Below are 26,610 nucleotides of genomic sequence, written 5' to 3' on the forward strand. Positions count from 1 at the left end.
ACCCCACCTACTTCCAGACAGGATTTCAAGCTGCTTTCAATAAAAACAGTTAAGGCTGTGCACAGAAGAGAAATAAAGAGCAAAGTCTATGGAGAGATTGCATCTGGGCACCCTGCATACCAGAAACTGACAGGACATGTCTGGAAGGAGGTCAGGTGGTCCTGCAGCTCTGCAGATCCCTCTGCAGGCAGAAGTTGTATTTCCAGTCTCCCTGTTTGATCAAACAAGGGGGGAAGAAAGTGGTCTCAATGTGCCCCACCTCGGGATGGTGTCTTATCCCCAAAGTGGTGAACAGTCCTTGGAGACCCTCAGGGCACAACTTGGTCTCCTCCCTGATGCCAAAGGCCTGAGGGGATCCCAAGGTCATTTTGGGTCTTGCTACTCAAAATATACCTCACGGCCTTTGCCACTGCGAGTGTGGCCTGCAGGCCACCAACATCAGCAACGCCCTGGAGCTTGCTAGAAATGCCCTTTCGGCTGCACCTGCTGAAGCACAGCCTGTTTGCCAGCTGTTCTGTAAGCACGCTGAGGCTTGAGAAGTGCCATTCTAGATTCCTCCTCTGCATCCAGGCAAGTCTAAGCTTTGTCAGCCCTTCAGGGGCTGGAGTCACTCAACTGTGCAGCCTCCACACCCCAAGTGGTCTCACACTCACCAAGGGAGACGCCCTGGCATGTTCCAGCACCAATTTCCACCGCAACCCCCATGGGCCTGCTGCTCCTGTTCATTATTCCTAGTTGACAGAGAAACTGGCACTGTCACCGAAATGGAAGGCTTCGGGCTCCCCACGAAGCCCCTCCACTCACTGGGCCATCTCTTCCTGACACCACCATTTCATCTTTCTATTTCATGACCTTCCATACTGTCATTTTGCTAGCATGCCAGGCACCCAAACGGCAAATGCATTGATACTTGAATTTTTGAAAGGGAGTGTCTAGCTACTGTCCCTGGGAAGCACCATAAGCCACTTAAGGAGGCCAGAACAGCATCTCAGTGTACTCATGCATCCTCACATGTCTGTTTGGGACCTGCATGTGTCACACACTGGGATATAGGACAGTGAACAGTATACAAGCAAAAGCTGCTTTAGAAAATGAAAGTACCTCATGAATTCCCCACCACTCTTCCAGACCAGTCCATATACACCTCCTCCCTTCGGTCCCACTTTCTCTCTTACCCCCACTTCTCGTTATTTCTATTCTCTGCAGAACACGGGGAGCAGATAGACCTCCTCATCCACACACAGAACGGATGTCAGTTCTGTCCTTTGCTGAGGGTTTGTAAGACCCTGTGAGCCTGGACCCCGGCCCAGGGGACAGACCCCACCCTGTTGGTTGGTTCTTGGAGCTGGATGGTGTTTTTTCAACGGACACCATCTTCTCTGAGGTCCCCCGACTTTGCACAGGTGTTTGTCATGTCACCCCTCGCTGCTCGTACTTGTCTCCTTGCCCCAGGACTAAGTCCCTGGAGAGCAGCCTCATCGCGCCCACATCCCAGGAGCCACAGACACAGTGGGCAGACAGCATGCACACAATTTGTTGCCTGAGTGAACGCACTCGTGGCTGATTGGGAGGGGGCCACTGTTTCTCAGTGCTTCTCTCAGGGCCACTCAGAGGGAAATGGCCTCTGCGCTGCCCCATGCAGCTCTCACGCCCGTCCTGGGCTCTACTTGGCAGGATGTCCCTGCCAGGCCCAGGGCGAAGTGAGCGTGCATGCACGTCTGTGTGTATGGACACGAAGGAGACAGGGTGCGGACACCTGAGCTCTCGTGCCACAGCCTGGTGGCGCTGCCCTTACCGTGGTGTACTTGCCCAGCTGGCAGAGCGAGGGGAAGGTTTCCTGGTGAGCTTTTCTGATCTTCTCTGTGAGGTCGTCCAGCTCAGCTGTCATCTCATAGCTTTCCGTGCACTCCTGCTTCGAAGGTTCCTTCTTTTTCTTGTTTCTGTCATTCCTGACGGCTGGAAATGAGCGAGAAGGCACATGGGGTCACTCATGGGCAGACTGCACTGAGCGAGCTGGGGTCCCCCATTTACCCTCGGGCTTTGGCTCATTTGACACTTAGGGTATCGGTGCCGAGAAAAGGTGCTAGAAACACTTTTCCTAAGAGTCTTGACAGTTCGGGGGACCAGCAGAGAGTAAGGCTTGTCTTTCCAAGTGTGCCCATCTACCAAAGCCACGCTCCGGTGCCCCAGAGTGTGGTTTATTTGGAAAGATCTTCCCATGTGGATGGGCAGCTTGGAGAGAGCTGTTTTTCCAAGCACATTCCTCCCAATTCCAGCAGGGATGGCCAGAGAGGCCTTGCGCAGGCTACTTTTGTCTGGGGACACATCCCTGAACAAAGCTCTTGTTGTGTCACAACTACTAATCCCCACTAAGCATTTTGGTTTATTACTTTGCTTTTCAGTTCTCAGAATTCATTCATTACTGGCACATTTGAAGAAATTCATCTTGGAAGTGATGGGATTATGCCTTTGATCTCTTTTTGTTTTTCTGTTTCCTAAATGTTCTATCATAACCACAGTCTTTTCTTTTTAGTTAAAAAAAACCGTTTAATAGTCTATGTATTATGAAACCTTTGGCCTAGAAAACTACTCATTCATTTATTCACTTACTCATCTGCAGCTGTGCCACCCCACACCTGGCTGACTGGGCCCTCAGGGTGGGCACTTGCCTCAGCCACCCCCTACTCCAGCTCAGTGTGCAGCACAGTCTTGTGACCCAGGGCCCGGACCATGGCAGCCCTGGCTTCCCTCACTGCACAGGTCTCTCAGATGCCTGCAGACCCAAGTGCCACGCACAGCTCTGCCTCTGCTTGGAGCTCCCAGGGAAGGAAATGGAAACCAAGGAGGCCAACAGGTACGAATGAACCACATCACCCACCTGTCGTGTGTCACTGCTCTGACCTGGGGTCTGTGCTGCAAAACCACCCAGGTCACAGTCGAATCTGCCCTAAGAGGATCTGGTCTGGCCCTGCATGGAGCAGGTGGTCTGAGATCCGGCAGTTCCCTGGGTTTACACAGAGCTACTGAGGTTCCGCATGGGGCAGGAGGTGAGAGCAGAATAAGCATGAGGGGAGGAGGAGAGGTGAAAGGAAAAGAGGGGACTGGGAGGGAAGGAGGCAGGGAGAAAGCGGAGTAGAGAAAAAAGGGGAAGGAGAGAATGATACTGAAAAAATCCTTGGGATGGTGGGGAGTGGGGAGTGGCAGGGAGCACCCGTCTCTCCAGCGCCTTGAGCACGGCACCAGGACCTGTGCCGTTGGTCCCTCACCTAATCCCAAGAAGGCTGGCAATTTTAAACCCACTTGACAAATGAAGAAGCTGAGTCTTAGAGAGGCTAAGCTGTGTGCCCAAGTTTATGCAACTGGCAAGTTTTTCCCGACTTGGGATTCACTTACTGCTAAGGAAGTGGACATATTTGAGAAGAAAACCTGCCTGTTTGACCTCCTTTTTTCTGGGAATCTGAAATGACACTGTGCTTTAGCCCAGAACATCTCGGCTCTAGAAAGAGTGGGAGAGCTGTGTGAGGTAAAAGCTTCCAGCGGATTATCTTCCAGGGCACACTGGTTCATGTGCCGGACTGTATGCCATGGGTGCAGATGCAGGGTGAGGGGTGTGGAATGCAGGGTGAAAGTTGGTGTGGTTTAAAGCAGGGAGACAGCACAGAGTAAGGTTGGCAAAGGTGAGGAGAAGGAGGAAGGAGACACCAGGCCGCCCTCCAGAGGACAGAGCTGGTGAGTGAGTGGAGGCTGCATCTGCAGGCACATAACTGGGCACCAAAGGAGGCCGGAAGTGAGGTGCCAACCCCTTCCAAGCCAGCCTCTGCCAATGACCCCACTGTTCAACACGAGAGTTAAGTCCAAGCCACAAGGCCCTTCCGAAACAGGCCCCTGAACAAAACAGTCTGGCACTGCTTCTAAGCATTAAACGCAGATTGTCACTGAGCCCAGCAGCTCCGCTCCGAGGCGTGGGCCCTGCCCAACGTGAACACAAAGGCTCCTAGCCATGGCATCTTCACCGTAGCGCAAAAGTGGAAACAACACAAACGCACATCAGCTACCAAGGATAAAACAGAACGTGCCCTGTCCCAGCACTGGGGGATTACTGGCCATCGCAGGAGGGAAGCAGCTGGCTCCACGTGGATGAACCTGGGGCACCTGCTGGCTGAGAGCAGCCTGTCCCCCAAGCCCACGTGCGCAGGGTCTATTTATAGCGCACGCTCATTGTGCGCAGTTTCAGAGTCAGGAAGCAGATTAAGGGTTGCCAAGGGCTGTGAGGAGGGTGGGCAGGAAGTGACTGCTAATGGGTACAGGGTTTCTTTTGAGACAGATGAAAATATTCTGAAATTAGTGGAAATGATTACACAACTTTATGAAGAGACTATAAACCACTGAACTGCATGTACACTCGAAATGATGAGTGTTGGGTGAAATTAGCTCCAAACAACGACAATAAAAACCCAGAACCTTGAGGGAGTCACGGTCACTGGACACTGGGATCGGCTCTGTCCAGGATCTTAGAAGCCAAGATGGCCCTGCGGCCACTTAGCATCAGAGACAAGAACCCCACTTATGGGTGGCTTAGGAGTGCCAGCCAGCATTGCCCTAAGCAATTTAAGAACCCACAGTGAACTGGGTGAGGCGGTCACAATAACCCCATTCCCACACACTAGGAACTCGAGGCCACCCTCTTTGACAGTGGTCAAGGCAGGCTCTCAGTGGTATAATCAGGCTGAGGAGCCACACACAGTTACACCTAATCCCACCCTTAGGCAAGTCCTTAACAGTCCTCTTCACAGGCAGCATTAGTCAGCACCAAGAATTCTCATGGGCCCCTGACAAATCACTGGGAATCTCCAAGCTCCAGGGCAACCACTGGCCATTTGAACTGTGCCAATAAAGTGAGACATGAGGTCAGGTGGGGTCCCTCAGTAGGTGGGCAGGGGTGCTTGGGGTGCTGCTGCTGGGCACCAGGCGGGGTTCACTTGAGTAGTGTGGTGACAGACCCACCACCGGCAAAGTAACAGCTGCAATGCCAGAGCTCTGTCCTCTGTGCTTTGGGACCCAGCCTCACATGTTAGCAGGGGGCCAGTGTGTGACCTCACGCTCCCTTCAGAATGCTTCCGTCCCTTCTCCCATACCCCAACTATGCTCTCCGTGACCAAAGGACCAACTGATACCTGGGATTATCAGAAACTCCTCTGCAACCCCAAGATGCAGTAACCCCTCTGGTGATAATATCCTGATTATGTAAACTGTCCTAAATTGATGGACATGTTTTCTAAACAAGGTTTTAGCAGCTGCTTTGCTCCGTGGTTCACACTGCCATGGGCAACAATTAAGTTTGTGTGGGCAGCTGGCAAAGGGCTACTACATATGAGGAGACACGGCAATGAGATGGCCTGGGGACAGCAATGATGGCCAGTGTTTGGGATCAGCAGTGGCTGGCTCACCTCCTGAGGAGTGCAGTGTGGGGCTGGGGATACAGACGAGCACCCTCCAGGAGTCTGCACTGCTCTGCCTCTGAGACAGCAGCAGTGCTCTCTGAGGGTGGGTGGGTGTTGTGCTAGGTGGGAAAGAGTGAGTCCACCATTGCATAGGCCAGTCAAACAGGCAGAAGAATCTGATGGGCCCGATGGGCACTGCTGAGGATCCGTGGCTGCGAGTGACAATGAGGTTTTTGAAAACATTACCTGTTAGTGGCGTCAAATGAGCAGGGGAACTAAATATTCCCTTCACTGTTTTGTCCATCGTTCATTCATTCAATAATTACATTTTGAGTATTTACTATATGCCACCTGCTGTGGAATGAAGTGGGAGTCACAGAAATGGTTACTGTTGCCATGAAACACACTTATGAGTTATTTATGGTGGGAAGAGGCATTAATCCTATCACCAGAGTAACACATAACAGTAATTAGAATGCCATTGAAAGTGTTCATTGCAATAGCAACTATGGGTATTCTATAAAGTCCTCTACTCAAATTCTATCCTGCAACAACCTGACAGGAAGGGCTCATGATTATGCCCGTTTTGCAGATAAAAAAATTGAGGCACAGAAAAGTAAGTAATGCCCCAGGCCAGGTAGCCTGTAAGTGACTGTTAGGGAATCTCAACTCAGGAAACCTGGTTACTGGGCCCTCAGCCTTGGCTCCTCTGCTCTGCCGTGTTTGTCGAGCACATCAGCGGAAGTGTTAAGAAGGGGCTACAGGAGCTCTGTATGTGCATGATTGAGTGTGCGTGTGTCTGTGTACATGTGTGTGCGTGCACTCCCACGGAGCAGATGAAGGAACAGGAAACCTTGGCAGGGATATTCTGAGAGTCTAGGGTGTTCAACTGATACTTAGCTTCCAGGGATGCCTGACACATTTCCTTCTGATGCAATTGGTTGGCACGTGCACCAATCTATCTGTGATTGACCTGCAGGCTGCAAATCACTTGCAGGCACGGTGCATCCCTAGCAGGGCATGGGGGATGGAGGAGGTCGCATCTGGAACAAAGCCCCTCTCCCTCACGAGCAGGTGTGGGGCAATACTGTTCTATGTAGCCCTCCCCTCCTAGTCTGTGGTTACTGGCAAAAGCCATATTTTATCTGCTTCTGTGTTGCTGGAGCTTAACACAGTGTCCAGCCCATAGCACAGTCACTTTGGGAAGGACAAAGTGACTCCATGTGGAGTCCTATCAGCTTCGAGGCCTGGGTGTGAAGCTGAGCCTCTGGCTTCCAGAAACAGGCCCATCATCACTGCAGGGTCCAAGGACAATCACTGGGGGCTCTGCATCCGGAGCTGGCTCAGGCAGGTGAGGCGCCCTTAGGGTCGGGGGCATGTGTCACACACCTGTCAGAACCCGCCTGCTGTTTGCAAAGCGCTCCTCTGCTGGAAGGTGCTCCATAAAACATCAAGTGTTCTCCTTGTGAGGGCTAAGTGCCACAAATCAGATTTGGTGGCATAAAAGTAACATATTTATGATCCACTATCATATTGCAAATGAAATGAATGTAATAAAAATGTCACTTATACAAATACCTCTGATGTACGGATCTCGACCTATGAATATGAAAACAGACACCCAAGCACTTTTATTTGAATGTCTAATCATGGAAATAAATGAAGTCATGTTCATTTTAATGTGTGCACTTGTGCATGTATCTGGAATATTGATTTCCACGCACACAATAAAAATTTAATGCAGGAAACATGCAAAAGAAGTGGATTCAGGAGGGGACAAAAACACTTCACTGAAAGATCCTTCATGTCAGAAAGAGAAAGAAAAAGAGAATAGAGTCAACAATATTTTTTCCATAAACTCCTCTATATGCAATTTAGCAAAGGAAGCATAATGGTCTAGCTAGTCTTGCTGGAATATTAGTCTGGAATTCGTGCATCTTGACTCTTTACCTCCTTGCTAACTGCAAGAGTATGAGACCCCCTCGGCTGGTGATCAGCACTGTCTGGCTGCCATGAGGGAAAGAGAACCTGTAACTAAAATACCAAAACATTTAAAAGAAAACCACAAAAACACAGCCCCTTAATCTTAATTACAAAATCATTTTCTGAACCTGTTATGCGAATGAACTGCCCGTGGATTTGAGGTGGGAGGTAGTATGACTAAAAGAGACATCCTGTTCCCTTCATTTCAGCATTTGGGGGTTAGTGCTCAAGCCTGAGACCTCAGGGCCCTCTGTAAAGCTGCTGTGAGCTGGGGCACATGAAGTGTCCTGCAGGTCAGAATCTCCTTGTAAGTGGGGACAATGTCTTTCTCCCACCACCTCACTTACCCCACAAGTGCTGGGAGGAATCTGAACAGAGAAGAGGTTCGTGACTGACTGCAGCAAAGTTGACTCTTGACTACAGAGACAAGTGATCTTTGGGTCAAGATGTGGGCTGGGCACCTGTGAGCATCTGTGAATTGAATGAAGTCCTAGGGTGCCAGGGGACCTTGACTTCAGGGTTTGAAAAGGGGGTCAAAATAGCATCATTGGAGGGCACTGCCAAGGCCTTTGTCCTGGGCTTCCCGAGCAGAGACGATGCCCCACCCCAGTGTGAAGGGAGGGGCTGTCTGGGGTTCCCAGTGCTACATCCAGCAGGGAGCATGCCTAGAATTCTAGAATATTAAATATGCAATCTTAGGGGAAAGTGTGAATATTTTATCAAGGTTCTATCTGCCTAGCTCAGCTTCTTAAAGTTTTCAAAACCCTTCTAGATAATGCCTGAAATATCAGAATGTACAAATACTTTGTTCTAGTTGAAGTGGTATTTTACACTAATAAGACAATTTAAAACACACTTCCCTCTCACTGGCTGCCTTCTGATATGGAGATTTTTACCTCCTCCCGAGTGGACAATGATCCCTTTGTCTAACAGTTCCAAATGCTGTTCTCCTCATCCAGGCTGGCCAGGGCCGCCCCGCTGCGGCCCGTGTGCACTCTGGCCAGGCCCACTATAGTGAAGGTCCTTGCAAGCAAGAGGCCTCGAGTCCACAGGTTGTATTATTAGTGACTGTATAATCATTTTCTTTGGACAAGTCTTGTTTGAACTATTGGAAATATCCTAAGATCAACTCCAGAGACAAGGGGGAAGAAAACATTTGTGCACGATGGATAAGAGCAGGAACTTGATCGTAAGCTGCTAAGAAGCTACACACTGCCTCTAACGCTCTGTTCACCATCAGTGATGTTGGCCACACACCCCAGTTGGCACCTTGGGCTTACAATCAATGATGGTTTTCCCTAAATCTTTTTCATGGGTGGTGGCTATGTCCTTGGCTCCATGCTTGTGGCACGGCTCCCCGACACAGATGGGAACTGAGATGAAGGCTTTCCTGAGACTGATAACTGGAAATTTAAAACATTAAGACTGACCCTCTACTATGAAATCAGGCAGCAACTTGCACACAGACAATCGGTTCACCTTGTTTTCAAAAACCTCACTTGAAATTTATATACATCCTTTTTGTATTTCAAAGACTGTTTAGTGGGTTTTAGTGAGCAGGCTCAGATCCAGAAATCATTAGTGTTAAAATAAGGAGACTTACATCTAGAGTAAAATGATGGCGTAGGTTTCAAGCACATTCCCCAATATGGCTTTCATGGAGTAAGCAAGCATGGGTCACTTCTAAAAACAGTATCTTATGAGGGGCTGAGGTACAAGCATGGCAAAAAGAAATTTCCCCACAGCAGATTATTCCAGATAAGAACAAAGTAAAGAGAAAAGGAATTAGATAAGTTAAAGAAAAGAAAAAGAAGGGAAAAAGAGAGGAAAGAAATTTTAAGCAAGGTAAGACTGGTTTGGTGCCATGTCAACTGGAGGAAAGGGGAATGACCTGGACAGATGAAGCTGTCAGTGAATTTCTCTCTAAGGAAAGACTTCTTATGTGAACTGGCTCAGTAGACAGGTGTATGTTCACCTCCTTGCAATCAAACTTGTTCAGGTACTGCTCAGCACACTTCCTGAGTCCCTACCAAAGTCATCCACGTGCCCATGAGGTGTCTGGGAGGGAACGACAAACACTCTGAGTTTGCCTGGTGTCTGCCAATGCTCTACTTAGGGTTATCAGGATAGAGAGGTCTATCCTGTCTATTGTCAAATAAACCTTGGAGGCCAAAGTCATTAGAGAAATGGTTTACATGGAAATGTGTGGGTGGTTCTGGTACATATTTAACTTAAATGAAAATCCTGGACTTTATGAAGTGCACTCTAAATGGTCTATACCAGAAGACCCCTGTGTGTGTCTCACTGGGGTCCTCACAACAATAAGGTTTCTAAGGATTTTGAAAATTCTAATTAAGTTTATTATTCAGTAGAGTTTTTGTTCTAGATGCATTCTATTAATTTGAATCTTTAGAGATATGGCCATGTATGTATGAGATATCCACTCCTGGATACCATTAATATCCAGGTAAACCATGATAATAATTTCCAAATAATTTTAGGGGGAATCCAGTTTAGGGCAGGAAAATGTGGCTTGAGGAGAGGTGAGCCAGAAACCCAGGCAGCAATTCCAGAGGCTGTTAGAAGGATGGCACTGTGGATCTGGTCTGCAGTTATGTTACTTAAGAGCGAAATCTAAGAGATGGCTGTGGGTGTCCTAAAAGGGAGTGAACCATGTCAAGCTAGAGGGAGGAAAGAAAAAAAACAAAACAAAAAAAACGAGGATCAGGAACTGACACTGGGACCTGCCAGCAGCTGGTGGGAACGGGAAGAGGATACAGCGATAGAAGATGAATAGTGCAGGACAACTGAGATAATGAAAGATCATAGAAACCAATAGAGAAAGGAAGTTAAGGAAGCAGCAGCAGCACAGCCAAGTGCCCAATGGAGTCGACAGTCAAAGAATGAAGAGGGAGCAAAGTTCATTGGTCTTGGCAATGGAGAAAGTGGTGACTTTTAAGAGAACATTTATAGCACAGTAATGAGGATGGAAGCCAGATAGGGGTTGGGGAGGGTTAAGAGGAGGCCAGAGAAAGTCCTTCAAAAATCAGCTCAACAAATAAGCTTGAGTCCAGGCACTTGAAAACTTGTTTTCTATAATCAAACCTGCACGAGAGGTCAACGAAACCATCCATGTTTACAAACACAAAAAAGACTGTATGAATTTCCCAGAGAATCTGAAATTATTCACTTGCAGAGGCATACTAGAAGGTCAACATGGAGCAGTGCAATATCTCAGTATCTGTCTAAGTAGAGAACCAAAGCAAGAAGACACTCAAGCTAAGCTAAGTCTGGGGGATGGGAAGGCTTTCCAGGCAGAAGAGTGTGAAGGCCTAAAGAGAAGCAATAGGGCAACTCTGAAGCACTGCAAGTCACCGGGCTGAGGCTCACAGTTGACAGCCAAGGCCGGACCATAGCTCTATGAGCATCTGTGTCTCAAGGGACGTGACTGGCTTGACACAGAGACTTTGGCACAGTCCTTTTACCATGAGACTGGTAGTCTTGTAAAGTAGTGGCAAAGCCCTTAGCCTCTCTAAATTTTGCTTCTCCCAGTTCTTGACTTCTTAAAAATTAACATGGAATAGACTCAGCAATCTGGAACTCAACATTCATTCATACTGAGATGTGAGCAGCTGTGTGTGTCAAGCACTGATGTAGGCATTGGGGTTTGAGGCAGGAAAGCAACATGAAAGTCCCTGCTTCCACTGAAACAGCATCACAGGAGGGCAACTTCCTTCAGTTCTACCCTATAGGGGCCCAAACAGCACCCGGCCATGGTAAAAAACAGTTTAAGCAAACTCACAGGATGGAGCCAGGTGCTTATGGGCCTACCTTAGATGTCAGACATTGTCCATGAGAGATAATGACTGTTCCTTGCCCTTGTCTTTGAAATGTCAAGATGGGAGAAATCCCAACCCACTGTAGAGACTCAAATTCACAGTCTCCCACTGCCACAGACCAACTTCTCACGTCAGCACTGTGTCATCCAGGCTTTTCTTACATCTCCCTCAATCTGTAAGCATGACTTGGTGTTAAGAGCAACAGCACTGTTCTTGCCTGGGCCGGACTATCAGGGGAGGGTTCTTCTCTCTGCTGGGCTAAGTGCTGACATGCGTTATCGGATCGAGTTCTCATGGAAAGCCTAAGCAGAAGGGGCTGCTCTCCCAGGCCAGTTTGCACGGGAGGAGACTCTGGCTCGTGGACTTCAGCTGTCACCAAACCAGTCAGTGACAGGGCCACAACTTGAATCCAGTTTTAACTAATTCTAAACTCTCTACAGCTCATAAAAATCTTCTTAAAAACTGTTTGCCTTAAGAAAAGATAGTGTTATTAACAGGAATGTAATGTGGACTGTAATTAAGGCATTTTTCAAGTTGGCCTTGGCCGCCCTGAATTCCATGGAGAGGTCACTTTCAGGCCACATGTGTGACTAAAGGAAAATGTTAAAATTGAAACAGCAGAAATACTCCACAGCCCTCGAGTCCATTCCAGCATGGGTTGGCCAGAATTGTAGCCCACCCAGCCTTCCCCGAGAGAACAGAGCAGTTTCTCCACACAAACAGATCATCTCAAACTGCCCTCATCCGTGAAGAATTGCTCAAATCCTCAGTTCACGAAAATCCTCTTTCTGGCCCATAGAACTTTAACTTTCAGATATTTATTTCTCTGGAGAGTCATTTGGAAATGAAATAAAGCCATCTTCACCACTCTCTGCATAACTCATAGCCACAAACTTGGATGTCTGACATTTGCAAAAGAACCGAGTTTCTATTCCAGGGAATGTTTCAGCTAAAACACATAAGATGTCCAAGAAATAGCCCAGAATGTTCCTGCCACACCTGCACAATTCACTTCCCTTTGCCCTTCCTCTGTCCTTCCTTCATCACCCACGCCCACACCCAGGACGTGCTTTCTTCTCTTTTAGCCAGAGGATACCTGCCAAAGCTGGAGCGGGCCTTCAGGACACAAGGAAGAGAGGGAGAGAGAAGAGAACAGTGCCCAGACAGAAAGTAGGGGAGAATTCTGACCAATTTGTAGCTACCTATTTGTTACTCATCCATTCCTGGGCTGAGGGCATAAAGTTGGTGGAAAGTGGCACTTGGGGGCATGTGAGAAGAGAGTTCACATGCCAGGAACAAGTGAAGGACATGCAAAGAAGCCCTGGGCTGCGAGCTGTAGACTTAGTCCATCAGCTTCACATTTTATGCTGGTGGCCCATCATGTCGCAGGACCTGCTTTAGGTGTCGAGGGTGTAATGTTGAATAAAGCGCCATTCCTGACTTCTTGGAGTTTATTTCCTACTTGGGAAAGGCAAGCCATAAGCAAACACGATATCATGTCAGAGAAAGATAAGTGAGAGTAAGAGACTTATGCAGCTGGGGCCGGGGGTGGGGCAGAGATGGGGAGGCTGCTGTTCCGAAGGGTGGGGAGAGGGGCCCTCTGATGAGGACACACCTGAGAAGAGATGAAGGAAAGGGCATGTGGTTATCCGGGAGCAGGAAGGATCGCACAGGTTTGGGGGAGAGATACTAAAAACTGAAGATACAAGCGACTGTATTTACTCATTCAGAAAGGCTACTTCTCTATTTGCTGGGAACTGGAGCTGGCAGTGCCTGGCTGGGGAAGCTGCTAGGGATGCAGCTGGCGAGGGAGGCAGAGGCAGCTGCTCACGGGCCCCCAGCTAGCCCAGGGGTGGTACAATTTTTCCATAAAAGGCCAGAGCAGAACTCATATCTTTGTGGGGCTTCCATTCTCTGTCCAGCTCCTCTGCCATTTTAGGATAAAGAGGGCAGCACCACATGTAAACCAAAGAGCGCAACTGTTTTCCTTAGAACTTTCTTCACCAAAACCTGCTGGGGGTCTGGGCTGGCCCAGGTGCCGATCCATGGAAGGTTCATCGATCACTGTGCTCTTAAAAACTTTAGGAAGTGGTCTGTGCAATAAACCCAAATTAGGAAACAAAGTTTATTTACCAAAAAAAGAACATTTACTATCCACTCTTTCCCTTGTTTGCTTTTCATTTATCAGGCAACAAAGGAGATGTGATTGTTTTCTTCCTCCAGCAACCACTCCCAGCCCCCCTGCCCCTACTCTCTACGGAAACTCTCCTTCCTCTCCCCTGAGCCACGCCTGCTACTTACTTCCAGACCTACTTCCTGACCTAGGGGGGATGTAGATTCTCCTCACCTAACCCCACATGGAAAAACTGGTCACTCTACCCCAGAACAGCAAGGGGACAGTGGAGCAGATGCTGAGGCCCCTCACAGGTTTCCACCCCAGTCAGAGAGCAGGGGGAAGGCCATCAGAGAAATTCTCCATGGAGAAGAAAGAAGCTGAGTAGTGGTGAACTGGGTGAAGAACATCCTAGGCAGAGGGGTCCTGGAATTGTGGTACCGGAGAGCTGTTCTAGGGATATGAGGTACGTTGACATTCTCACAGGCCCCATCATAACTTGGCCTTCAAACCCACCAGGTTTTGGTGACATCTCATGACTCTGAAATGCACCTAACACGCCAAAGCTTTAAGGACAGAGGCTGCTGAGGGGGATGGAGCCTCGACAAAAAATATCTGGATTGTGTGTTTGCTGCTCCAAAATCTTATGAAGCAACACCTCAGAGGAATTTAGGGGGTGCAGGGAGAGCTCTACATCCATGATTCTCATCTTCCTCGAAGTTTCTCCAAAGCTATTCATTATCAGCTGCTCTTTTGGTTGTGACCTAAGTTCAGGGGAACCTCTCACCAAGAGCTAAGTCTACTGTACTCCAAGATGAAGAGGAAATATGTGAAGATTCTAGGGATCTTTTAAAGGAAACTTATCCGCTTCCACCCTGCCCACTGTCATCCCTGGGGTGATGCTGAGGAGCCCACCCGGTGCCCAGGCCATGGCCATTCCCGTACCGGGAGAGCTCTGTGTTGAGGCCAGGCCAGCAGGAGTCTGGAGAGCCAGGGAAGCCTTCAGATCCCAACCAGACAGTCTGCGTTCATGGCCTAAGTCTTTACTGAATAAAGTGCAAAAGAGCTTCTTCCTAGAACTAAAATTTTAAAATATTAAAGCATTTCTACTTTTCAGGCATTCCTAAGATTGGCTGAGTGAATTAACTCATCTTCCTTTGTAGGATATCTTTTAAGCTTTCATTTTAAAGCTTCAAAAACCTTGAAGGTAACATACCTTCAAGGCTATGTTACTATATTTCCCTATCCTGACAATTGAAATATGCATTTATATTGAAACATATCTACTAGGGAAAATTTCAAACATACCAAAAGAGAGAAAATGGTTTACAACAAGCCTCCATTCACTCAACACCCAGGGTCAATGACCACCTTACAGCCAATGTTATTTGCTCTCAATTCCTCCTCTGCCTTCCCTCCACCCTCCACATTATTTTAAGGCAAACCCTAACCATCAAATACTTTCATTTCTAAATATTTCAGACCTTTCTTTCATAAATGTTTTATCGCACACTTGTTTTATCTTAGAGGGCAAGATTTTATTTCCTTCAGGTAGATTTTAGTAGGCAGAGTGGTCATGAGTGAGAACTGACCTAAAAGCTGGGGAGAAACTAGACCAGACAAGATGGTGGCGATGCCCACTTGACCTCAATGTGCTCCAAGTAGAGTCAGCTCAGGCAGAGGCACTTGGGGCACAACAGGAATGTCAAGCTGGACTTTGACCATGTCTCTCCCACTTAACAATCGAGTCACTTTCAACAAGAACTGGCACCAACCCCTCCTCAGCCTGAGTCACTCCCCAACCCAAATCATTTTCATTATCTTGGGAAGCATATGGCATAACTTTACATACATTTAAGACTGGCCAGACTTTAAGATAGAAAGGAATGCTGAACTCAAAAACAATAGTTTCCTCATTAATTCAATGGATTCCATGCCCAGACTGTTCCCCCACTTCCCCTATCACCTTTGACCGATTTCAGGAGATTGTACAATGGCTAGTTAGCTATAGGAACTGCCATTATTTTCCTAGCCGTATTGAGTGTTTGATTGAAAAAAGAAGTTCTCAATTTGAGACCTCTGCATCCTGGGCTCCCTGTTCATTTAAAGGCTTCCTTGTGTCCGGGAGTCTCTCCAGTCTTCCTCATACTTTTCATGTCAACAGACCTATGTCTAACTCCTCTGGTCTCAAACACATAGAGCCCTAATCTCTAGGTCAGACCTTTCTCCTATGCATCAGATGTATGTATCCAACTTCCTTGGACATTTCTTGACCCCTCACATTTACTCTCTCTTAAAAGGACTCTAGCTGCCTAGCCTGACTCCTCCTTGGGTGCTGCTATTTCAGTGACCATGTCCAGTGGCCCCTGTCCCAGACAGAGAGATACTCATCCTTCTCTTGTCCTCATCCTATGTACTTACTGAAATCCACTCAGTGTACCTACTACTATTCAAGGTCTGGCCTCGTAAAAAAATGTAAATATAACCAGGTAAATATTAGGCTCTAATTATAGACTCAAACCTTCTCAAAGGATATTGGAAAAATATTTAGAGCTAAAATATGGTATTTCTCCAGGGGATGCATACAAATATGGGGAGAGCAGCAATAGCTAGAGAAACGCAATAAATAACTCAACAACCTGTCACTTTCCTCTAGGTGCACTGATAACATGTATTAAAATAATTCAAACCTTGCTGTTTCCTCCCAAGAATTTTTTTTGGGGGTCAAGAATGGCAAAGTTCCATTCATATTGCCAGTAGGGAAAAAAACACCCTACACAAGATGCAGTTAATGATGCAGGCCATATATTACATTTCAAGGAATGGGCTTATCTAAGACTTCCTTGGCATGGCCTTAAAAATCAAGAGAATCTGAATGCTGGTCCTCCTGTATTATTCATTATATAATTGCTATGTTTTATTAGAAATATGATCTATTATAACCTTGAATGGAGTACATTAAATGACATTGAAAATTAGATTATTCTGATTATTAGAGAAGTGAGAAATGTGCTAAACATTTGTAAGACTGATAATCAATCAGGGTATCCATTTGAGTGTAATAAAAATCAATCTGGAGCCAGTGTGTTTAAATCTAATTTTTTAAGCATGACATTTTCCTCGGAGTTTCTTTCAAAAATGTCACCATCTTCTACAACGGTGATTGATTCTGTCTCTAGGGAGAAGCACTCACTCCAATTACTTCACCCACTGCACACAAACCATTGTCCACTTCAAAAAAAAAAAAAAAGCCAAATGAATCCCAGCAATAACAATATATTTTATAGGGGGGTTTTACAGATTTATATCATTCAAGCTAGAAAATCACCCATCCTCCTTCTTCCAGCTCAAACAGTTCAAATATACTTGGATCACAATGTGATTCTTTACTTTTTCCCCTCAAATGAAGTATTTTTCACACTAGATTTTTATTCCTTGGGGGGGGATTTTGTGGGAGGGAGACACTGATTTATGTAAAATATTGTTCTCACATTTTTTCAGAAAAAGAAAAAATATGATTGCTAATTTATTCTCACTTCCATCTCCCTTCCTTTCTCCTTTCTCCCCCTTCCTTTCATTCTTCCCTCCTTCCCTCCACCTCTTTATTCATCTATCAATTTGCAATTATTATAGGTCACCAAGAGGCTGGTCAGGGTGGGATTCTTTTGTTGAGAGTAAGTTCAAATGCTCTCAAGAAGAATGTCTCATACAAAATACAATTCACAGAAATATCACTGAACACATCCTATATTTTGTAGAGGGTTCACTTGGTTGGCATTAATTGCAGTAACTGTCCACTAATTCAGCTTGTTCCTTTAAATAGCACATGTGAATATTCACTTACAAGTTTGTATTTTCTTTGCAATAGTAGGGGAAAGGGGAAGATCTAATTTATAGCTGTTGCCATGACCAAGATCTTGACATTCATTACCACTGACTCCTCAATGGTAGGAGGGCACCTCTACTTCCTTGGCCCTGGGTTCCATGTGCAGGCCTTTCAGAAGGATGGCACTTTTCACCTTTCTTCACACTGCTCCTTCTCATTTCCCTAGCAGGGAGCAAGAACTTGTCATGGTCATTCAGAGGAAAGCACATAGGGCTCTGAGTTCAAGATCTTTTTGGCCTTCTCTATACCAGCCTGCCAATCTGTAGAAAAGTTTTGCTCTTTGTGATGTGGAAATTGCCAGAAGAAGACCTTTGGTGCCAACACTGTAACTGGGAAGGTAGGCTTATCTGATTTAAACCCAGAGAACTATTCACATCTACTGATCTTCCTCTGAGCAAATGCTTATACAAAATTCATTCATATCTATAGGGAGGAATAGTATGCTGCCATCAAAATCTTTCCACAAACTAAGTGATGAAATGGTGGCATGAAGGAACATAAGGCACAAGATAAAATAACTCATTTTTCTAGGTAATAATAGGTTTTTAGTGAAGACACTTGATAAACCAGGTTTTGGGCAATTACTTTCCTAGACACTCTATAATATATGAGAACCTTTTTAGTGACAGAGAAAAGCTATTTTCTTTGGAAAGGAAAAAAATATTCTTTAGGAAAAGAACCAAGTAGGTTCACTGCAGACAACCTGGAAAATAAGGACATTTGCAAAATAAAACTATGTTTTATAATTAATCCATTTAGAAATAATCCTATGTTTTGATTTACTTTGTTCTGCCTTTTTAAGCATTTATTAATTTTTCATATAGTTTATACACAAAATTTTCTGGTCTCATTTTCCCTTTAAACTTAACATTGTGGCTATTTTCCTATGTCATAACCTTGGTTTCAAAAGCAGCATAATGTTCTTTTCTTTGGAGTGAGTTCAGTGGCTTTTCTTAATCTTCTTTATATTATTATTAGTTTTATACTAATATATAATGGTGCGATGAAAATCTTTGTACATTATCATCACAGACATTTTTTTATTTCTTTAAAATATTTTCCAGGAAGGGAACTGAAAAGACTTGTCAAATACATGGACAAAACTGGGTCTGTCTGTCTGAGGGATATTCCTGCCTTTCTCTGAAGATCCTGGGATATGTTCTCTGTGGGAGGTTACTTTGGCATTTCCCATCTGGTTCACCTTTGTGAGGGACGGACAGGCCCACTCCTGTCAGAATGGCCCATCAGCTGACCTCCTTTAGCAGGGCTATTACACCATCTCTCAGATCAATCCATCGTTCTGAGGAACATTGCTATCGTCTATCTCACTTAGGCCAGTGCTGCTGGCTTAATAGTTCCCCATTGGGCCACAGATGGCCAATGGTCGGATATAGCGACATAATCTGATTACAAGATGACCGTGACCCATTTGGCCAATCTCAGCCTTGCTTTGCAAGCAGCTGCTGCCCAGAGGGAGTGGATCTGCCAGGCTGTCCCTCCATGCAGAGTTATTGAGACACTCTGATGGCTTATCCTGAAGCAGGGAGTTTAATCCGTTTCAATGCCCGAGCAGAATCTCTGACCTTTCTGTCCTCTCTAGGGGGTGTACGTCAAGGGAAAGTAGAAGCTTGGTGGGGGAAGGGATGGGGGACTGGGGAAAATTTTTCTGTAATTCACAGTTAGTTAAGAAGATTATTAGGAGATGACTCCCAGTCACAGTGAACTTCATGTCCTAAGAGCTAATTCTGATATATGTCAAATCCTAAAACTCTAGGTGCATGCTATGGGTCCAAACCACATGCTCATGTGTGGATACATGCATGTATACCTCAGGGTATTTATACCTCAGGGTTCACATTTGTGTATACATGGGGATTTACATGTGTATACATCCTTATCAGCATGACAGACATTTGGGGCCAGAGAAGACCATTACTTTGAGGTAAAGTCCTCAAAGTAAATTAGGATAATTAGTAAGGAGGGAAAAACATTACCATGTAGTGTCCACTTCAGGATCCAAACCAATTTCTGTTTTTTACTGTGGAATTAAGAGATGCTGCTCAGTTCAGTTGATTCATCTAAGAATGGAATTTACCTCTGTCTATTTTGATAGGGCAGAAAATCCTGCAGTCCTTTCATTTATTATAGAGGATGAGGAGGCCCCATCATTGCCCCATTCCGCTAGACATTCAGGGGCACAGGTGCCAGTCATTGCTAATAGGGCACTCTTTCCTGGGAGGATCTTGAAGATGAAATAACTAACTGGGGGGTCAGTCTTTTAATGGTGACATTTAGTCCAAACTGTCCACAAGGCAATCTCTTTCCCAGCCTCCCCAGTGGATTTCCAGTGAACTCCTCTTGACTTAAGCCAGCCATGTGGTTTTTGTTGCTTATGATCAATCAACCCTGACTGATAGATACAGAGAATCTGGAGAGGGGAGGAAGAAGAAAACTAAGTCATCAAGATGAAAGATCTGGAGAAATTTTCTGCAGAAATGGAAAAGCCCACTTTTACTGGTTTAATTGCAAAGAGGACACAGGAGAGGAATGGAATTATAAAGGACTCTGCTGTTATTATCATTTACAAACTCCACATCCATAGAGAAAGGCATTTGGTCTACTCAGAATAGAGTCATCATTCTTCTAAATTAATGATGATGCTTGATGTATCTCTAAAGACTGAGTTTCCAGTCAGAGGGACAGATGGCCAAAATTTCCAAGACCATGTATTATTTTCTGTTATATGCAGGGAAAAATATGACTTCAACTGTATCTCTTTCGACTGTCTTCTCATTACCTCTATGGCTTTGTCTCCCCCACCCTCTCTTTAACTCACTCTGTTCCAGCTGCCTCTCTTTGCTGTTCCCTGGCCCACCAGCACCCTGAGCAACTGCACGCCAGGAAAGCATTTCCCTTATCCAGCACTTGCTTCCTCAACTCCAACTCTTTACTTAAAACCACCTTCCCAGTCAGACTCTCCTAAAATAGCAAATATTTCCCTCCAGTGCCTGTACAACACTTTTCCCCAGTCTCTTAATTTTTCTCATTAGTATTGATCACTTATAAACCTAGTCAACACCTCATTTATCTATGTATTGTCTGTCTCCTTCCACTTGAAAGTCATCTCCAGCAGGAACCAATTCTAGTGTGTTCCATGCCTGTGGGGTGCCCACTGCCTGTGACTTTGCATGGCACATGGGTGGTGGGCAAAAAAAGCTTGTGAAATGAATGGATCAAATCAGTGTGTGAGCCTGGCTGAAATCTTGTGCTACCTTGTCAAACAGTACAAGATACCATCAGAGAAGTCTTATTTTGACTTCACAGGTGCATTTCTGCAGACTCTGTCAAAGGCAACTGTTTGGCTTGGCAGAACTAAGATTTGACCTGGTACAGCACAGGGTCTCTAGAAAACTGCCTTTTCTTTCACTGACCCCAACATGAAAACTCCCGTTATGTGTTTTAAGCCTACATTTCCAATGGATGTAGTTTTGCCACTGAAGAGTACGTGCAAATAGTCAAAGATCATACAAATCTTTAGCTATTACAAATTTCTCAGCAAAATGCCCTTTGTGATACAAAAGATTCAATTCTGGTGTTTAAAGGAAAAGGTAGAAGGTTTCAAAGAGGCAGAAGGAAAAAAAAAAAGGTGGTAGCAAAGTCAGGCACTGGTATTCCGCTCACATAATCAGTTTTAAAGTTTTTTTGTAGACATTGTTTCAGTAGCTTAAATGTTTCCCTCCATGCAAACATGGCCGGTAAGCCACAACTCTTCCATACTCCTCAGACATCACTAATTGATGATAGCTTTTTTCCTTACTAAACTGCAGACAGCCTCAGAACCCTTCTCAACACAATGATCCAAGTTGATGCCTAATTGAATACAAGCAGATCCAATAAGCATCCTAGATACTATTAATAACTGAACAGAATTAGTACAGAAAACTAACCTCTTCGCCAACCCTAATGACAAAACACTAAGTTATACTTGGCTTTCCTTCTCTTTCCGTCCTCCTCTCCCTTACTTCTTTCTTCAGATGGTAATTCATTTCACAATATAATCTAGGTCACCTTTCACAAAATGAAATGGCAGGGGTTCTCCTCTAGCCCCTAGAGGTAACCACAGAGGGAGCTGGAGAAGGAAGAGGCGGAAAGGCTTTCTATGAAGTCCGTGGCTCTCCGCTTTCTCTTCTCGATCTGCCCTTACTACATCTTAGCTGCTCTCTCGGGGTCCAATCCATAAACACACAGGTTTACAGGAGCAGCATGGCCTTCAAACATAGAGCTACACTAGGTAGGAATAAAGGCATGAAGGTTGGGGCCAAATAAATGGAAAGCAGATTCCTAGAACCCCAGAACCTTGGCTATGTGTGGGGAATCCGGGTGCTTGTGGTTCTGAGCCAAATACTGCAGTGTTTACTGCACCTGGACACAGCTACTCTCCTGTCATGTCCGAGCAGGACTTTCTGCCAGGTGATAGGAAAGGTGATGAAACTTTCCCCAGGCAGAACAAGTTTCATTCATTCATTCACTCCTCAAACACATGTGCCCGGCACTCTTCTGGGCGCTTGGGGGAGAGAGAAATGAAAAAAAAAAAGACAAAAATCTGTGCTGCCCTCCTCTATGTTTTCAACTGAAGGCAGGGTCAGAATGGAATTCAGAAAGGAGCTGTCAGAGAGACAAGGAGAGGACAATGAGGATTCACTTGACAGAGCAAGGAGAGGGAAGAAATCATCAAGAATGGGGTCTTGAAGAGCCAAAGGCAGCCAAGAGGCTGAGGAGCAGGAGGGGGAATCAAGATCACTGGAACGGCTGGATCAAGGGATCTATTGACACAGAGTGGTGGTCAGCACGTGGAATTTTGTAAAGAGAGTGAAGAATGTCAGGCCTTGCAGGCCATTCAAGCTCTGTCACAGACTCAGTTCTGGGACTGTATTGAGAGAGCAGTATAAACAAAGGATATGACTATCTCAACAAAACTTATTTTAAAAAGTGGGTGACCTGCTGGAGTATAGTGTTTGGGGTAAAGGACAGAAAAAAAGGGTTCAAAAATGAATGTGCCATGAGTCAGTCAGTCAATGATGAGAAGGTTCTTCTATGAACAGGACACCAGCCTTTTCTCTCCCTAGTTACTTAATTGTAACTAGGTCTCTTTTCTCTCCCTACTTACTTAATTGTAAAAGTCAGATATGCTGATTATAACATGTGACATAATCATGTGAATGATCTTCCTCCCACTCTCCTTCCACTTCTGGCTCCCTGAGGCATCCCATATACAGTGTCTGGTGCAGGCCCTAGGGAGCAGTGCCCACACCATTAGACACTGACGCTGGGCATAACCTGTGTGTTTGGAAACAGATGTTAGGAAGGTCACGGCAGAGAGGACCTCGTCAGCAATTTTTAAAGGGAAGGAGAATGAGGGAGCCAGCAAACACAATGAAGTGTCCACTTGGGGAAGCTCCTGATAAACTCTGACTTTAGAGTTCATCAGTTAGTTGGGGTTCATTAATTGGCTAACCCTAAGGTGTGGACACAGGGGCTTGTGCTTACCCAGACACGGAGGCTCCAGGTCAAATTAACTGGGAAGATTAAAGGGCCCAAGCTGCGTTGCTTCCACAGAGTATGATTTTTTCTCAAAATAAGTAACTGGCTCCAAATTCTACAGCAGTTATTGTCGACTTCACTGCTTGTCTGGATAGTGGGTGAAAGTCAATATGTAGACTATCTAGCCAAATCAAGATGTTGATATTAAATAGATTTTGTTTTTTTCATTATCTTATTAAAAGTAGTCATGTGATGTGGCTGCAAACTAGGTAATGCGGCCTTAAAGTGTACTGTAAGAACCAGTACTAGGCCTGAAGGAGAGGGTCATTTTCCTGATTTCTGGACAGACCACTTGTGGGGCGAAAGGTTTGGCTTTGGGGGATACAACTATTTTAGGATGGAAACTCCCTCAAGAGAGCTGAATGTGTGGCTGAGATGGTGAGACTGGAGGTTGGGTAGTAATGCCACATCACACAAAGAACATTTGACTTGGGGTGGTGGAAGGAGACTCGGGAGGGTGTGGCTCCTATGATCAGATATCATGAGGGAGGGAGGGCTGGGCTAACAAGTGAGATCAAGGTGGACGCAAGATGAGGAAGAACTTTCTGACTTCCCTAATGCTCCCAAACCAACTGTCTACTGAGGTCCATTCATCCCCTGGCACAAGGTTTGTCCAATGTACAGGTCGGGGCCAGGGACTGGCTTGGTTCCCTAGGTCTCCTCCAAACCTTGAGCCTCTATGCGTTTAGGATCTTCCCAGGACATCAGAAAACACAGGGTATCAGCCGGTCTGTGGAGAGGCTAAATAGTTTCATGAAATAGGAGAACTGAAATGTTATCAAAGGTTATTTGTTCACAGATCATTTAAGGTAAGCTGTACAAAGAGATAACGCCTTGAAAAAAGCTTAGGCAAGAGTGTTCACAGATGAACTTGCTTTAACTTGTCTGCAATGAGCAGAATTACATCTTGGATAATTGCTTCAGGTAAGAACTAAACCACAACATCACACATGGGAAAAGCCAGCTGTTTTTGTGGCTTCAAGTTCAGGTTTATTTAGCTGTAAAATGGGGCTGAAACTCAAGCTCTCTCTCCCTTATAAAACTGTGAGCAGCACACAATAATGTGATGGAGGCTACAACAATTTTTCACAAACTATGGGGTAGGATTCTTGGGTCCCCCCATTTATCACCCATACTAGAAAGTATACATTTTATATATAACTTATGAATTAAGTAGGTCATGTTTAACATACATTTACATACCACAAAGGTGAGTTGCTAGAAAAATGAAATGTAGTAACATCAAATTGTTCAAGATTTCTAAAAGACTACTTTCAACTGATGTTACCTGTCCTATCAGGGTCTGGAAATTGCTTCTGGACTTGCTCTGCTCTGCATTCCACACGCTGAGTGACTCAGTTCTAAAATTTTGAAACCTATTATTACCAAGTGGCACACCTACCAGTCAAGACACTGTAAATCACATTTATAAGACTTCTGCAACCCTGATGAGGGGCTAGCAGGATTCAAAATGAACTTCAGTTATCAAAAGCATCCTTTTCTTTTCTGATAACTAGTTTGGGTCTAGTAATCTTTACTGGGTAAAATGACCAGAGTAATAAGGAAATTCCCTAATTAGGAAATGGGTCATAACCTCTCATTCAGACAGGTGCATTCTGAGGTAAAAATAGTAGTAATTTTACTTAAAGTCCTTTTGCAATAAAAAAGGCTGAGTTGATTTGGTGTCTGACTAAACAGTTAAAGACAACTTGTTACTGGGGGACACCATTATAAAAATTTAAGGGTTTTTTGTGGTTGACTTGAAAGCTGATTACTTAGAGGCCTCTGAAAACTTTAGAGGAGATGCTTTGGACATAAGGGACTATCTACGTTTCTGTAAAGCAAAGAGGCAGCTGTTTATAACATTTACTCAATAAAATAACACTTTCTACTTGGATAAGCAGACCTAGATTTTCTGACTTCTATGCAGAAACAAATTAGGTGCATGAAATCTCGAAAGCAAAAAGCTAAGAGATCAGGGTTAGAGGACAGTCTTGGGAGAAGAAGAGCACAATTTATTTTGGTGAAGTTACAAGCTTTCAATCTCAGTCTGGTGAATTGGAGGGGGTCTACTCCAGACTTTCCAACAGGGTTTCATAAGTCAAAGAACATCACCATGCAACAGGGACAAGATCCTCCTGATAGAAAGTCTGGAAATAAAATACTGGTATAAGTGTTCTCCTTCCTTGAGATGACAACTTGAGGTCAGGAATTGGGAACATCACAGTCTAATGGCCCCAAAGGCCTGATGTCTACACTGCAATATGGGGATTAGAGTACCTGCATGAGAAACGATAACTTGTGAAAATCGAGTCAGTTGCAGCAACAGTCCAGGGAGTATAGACCATCATCAGCATAGACCATGCAAGAGTGCGAACATACACACAGCTCTGGCCCACTCAGAGCCTGCTTAAACACGACCAATCTTGAGCTTCAGGGCAAGGCAACCTCAGGGGAATATATACAGTTGAAATAATTTACAAGAACATACACTCACATTACTTAATTAGCTTGGCATGAGTTTAAAGCATTAAATGACCCCTTCCAGATGCTTCTTGTTTTCAGCCTCTTTTTTCTATTAGCAGGCCTCTCTTGACCAACTTCCCTTCTTTTCCAATAGGCCAAACCACATTGTCAACCCTATACTTCTGAGGGTTTGGTGTCCCTTCTCCACACAGTTCCAAGATAACTTCCCATTGCAGCCTGACCCTCCTCAGCAACCTGTAAGAGAACCCCTGAGTCCGCCATTCATCTGGGGTCAAGTTTTAGACACTCTTGATTCTAAGAATTTTGTCTCTTACTCAATTTCTCTGAGCAGCTAGATCTGCCATCTTGCTTAGTCCAACACTGATTTCTTCCTCAATCTAAAATTTCACTGAAAAACTCTCCAACTTCTTGTTTTCTATTCCCTATATTCACCAGAGCCCAGAGATTAAACAGAAAAAAAAAAAACAAAAAACAAAACCCAAAAAACCTGTTTGCTTTTTGAAACCACAAATGCTATCTAGTTTTATTCTTTATGCTCCGAGGCATGGCTTGACCTCAAACATTCCTTCCTCCTCTATATGTCTCAAGTCCATTTTGTCCCCACTCTTCCCCTACCACCTTGCTTTAAACTGGCTGTGCAGTGGAAATGTAACAGCATAATCCAATTTCCATTTAAACCCTAAAGAAACTGAACCTGTTAAGACTTTTGGGGCACTTACACTTCGAAATTCTTTATTCAATGGGAAGTTAGCATGGTAGAAGTTATTAGCACTAGTTGGAATTCCACGAACTACAATTTTTAGGACTGACTTTGCCCCTAACTAGTGGGTGACTTTAGAAAAGTCATTTAACCATTGCCAGCTTTAATTTCCTGTTCTTATATGTAGATGAGGTACTTCTATGGGTGCTCAATAATCCTACTGCTGAGTTCTACTAAAGATATTTTAAGTGGTAAAAAACCAGATCAGAAAAATATCTAGCCCAGTATAGTGGCAGGTGAGGGAGTGGGCACCTGGTGTCACTGTCATCATCCTCCATTGTCCCTTTACCAAAGCTGACATTTATAATGACTTCTGTACTCAGCACTCTTACAAGCACTTCTGCATTCACTGAACTCATTTCATGGGTACAGCCTCCTCATGGAATAGGGATTCCTATGCCCTGTGTACTAGTGATAAGGACACTGAGGCATGAAGAGGGTATTGGCCTTGGGCCACACACAGCCTGTGGGTGGTGGAGCCAGGAGCTGAGGCAGGTCAT

At 45.1% G+C, this 26,610-nt stretch overlaps 1 protein-coding gene across 1 annotated transcript in view; it reads right to left on the minus strand.

Moving 5' to 3' along the window:
* The window catches only part of RARB (retinoic acid receptor, beta), a 139,121-nt gene that overhangs the window by 17,210 nt on the left and 95,301 nt on the right, over positions 1–26,610 (minus strand). The window contains exon 4 of the mRNA XM_004692275.2: positions 1,796–1,956. Within this exon, the coding sequence (XP_004692332.1) occupies positions 1,796–1,956 (161 nt within the window). The remainder of the gene's footprint in view (positions 1–1,795; positions 1,957–26,610) is intronic.

Source organism: Condylura cristata, unplaced genomic scaffold (assembly GCF_000260355.1).
Source record: "Condylura cristata isolate star-nosed mole 26May11 unplaced genomic scaffold, ConCri1.0 scaffold00033, whole genome shotgun sequence".
Lineage (NCBI taxonomy): Eukaryota > Metazoa > Chordata > Mammalia > Eulipotyphla > Talpidae > Condylura > Condylura cristata.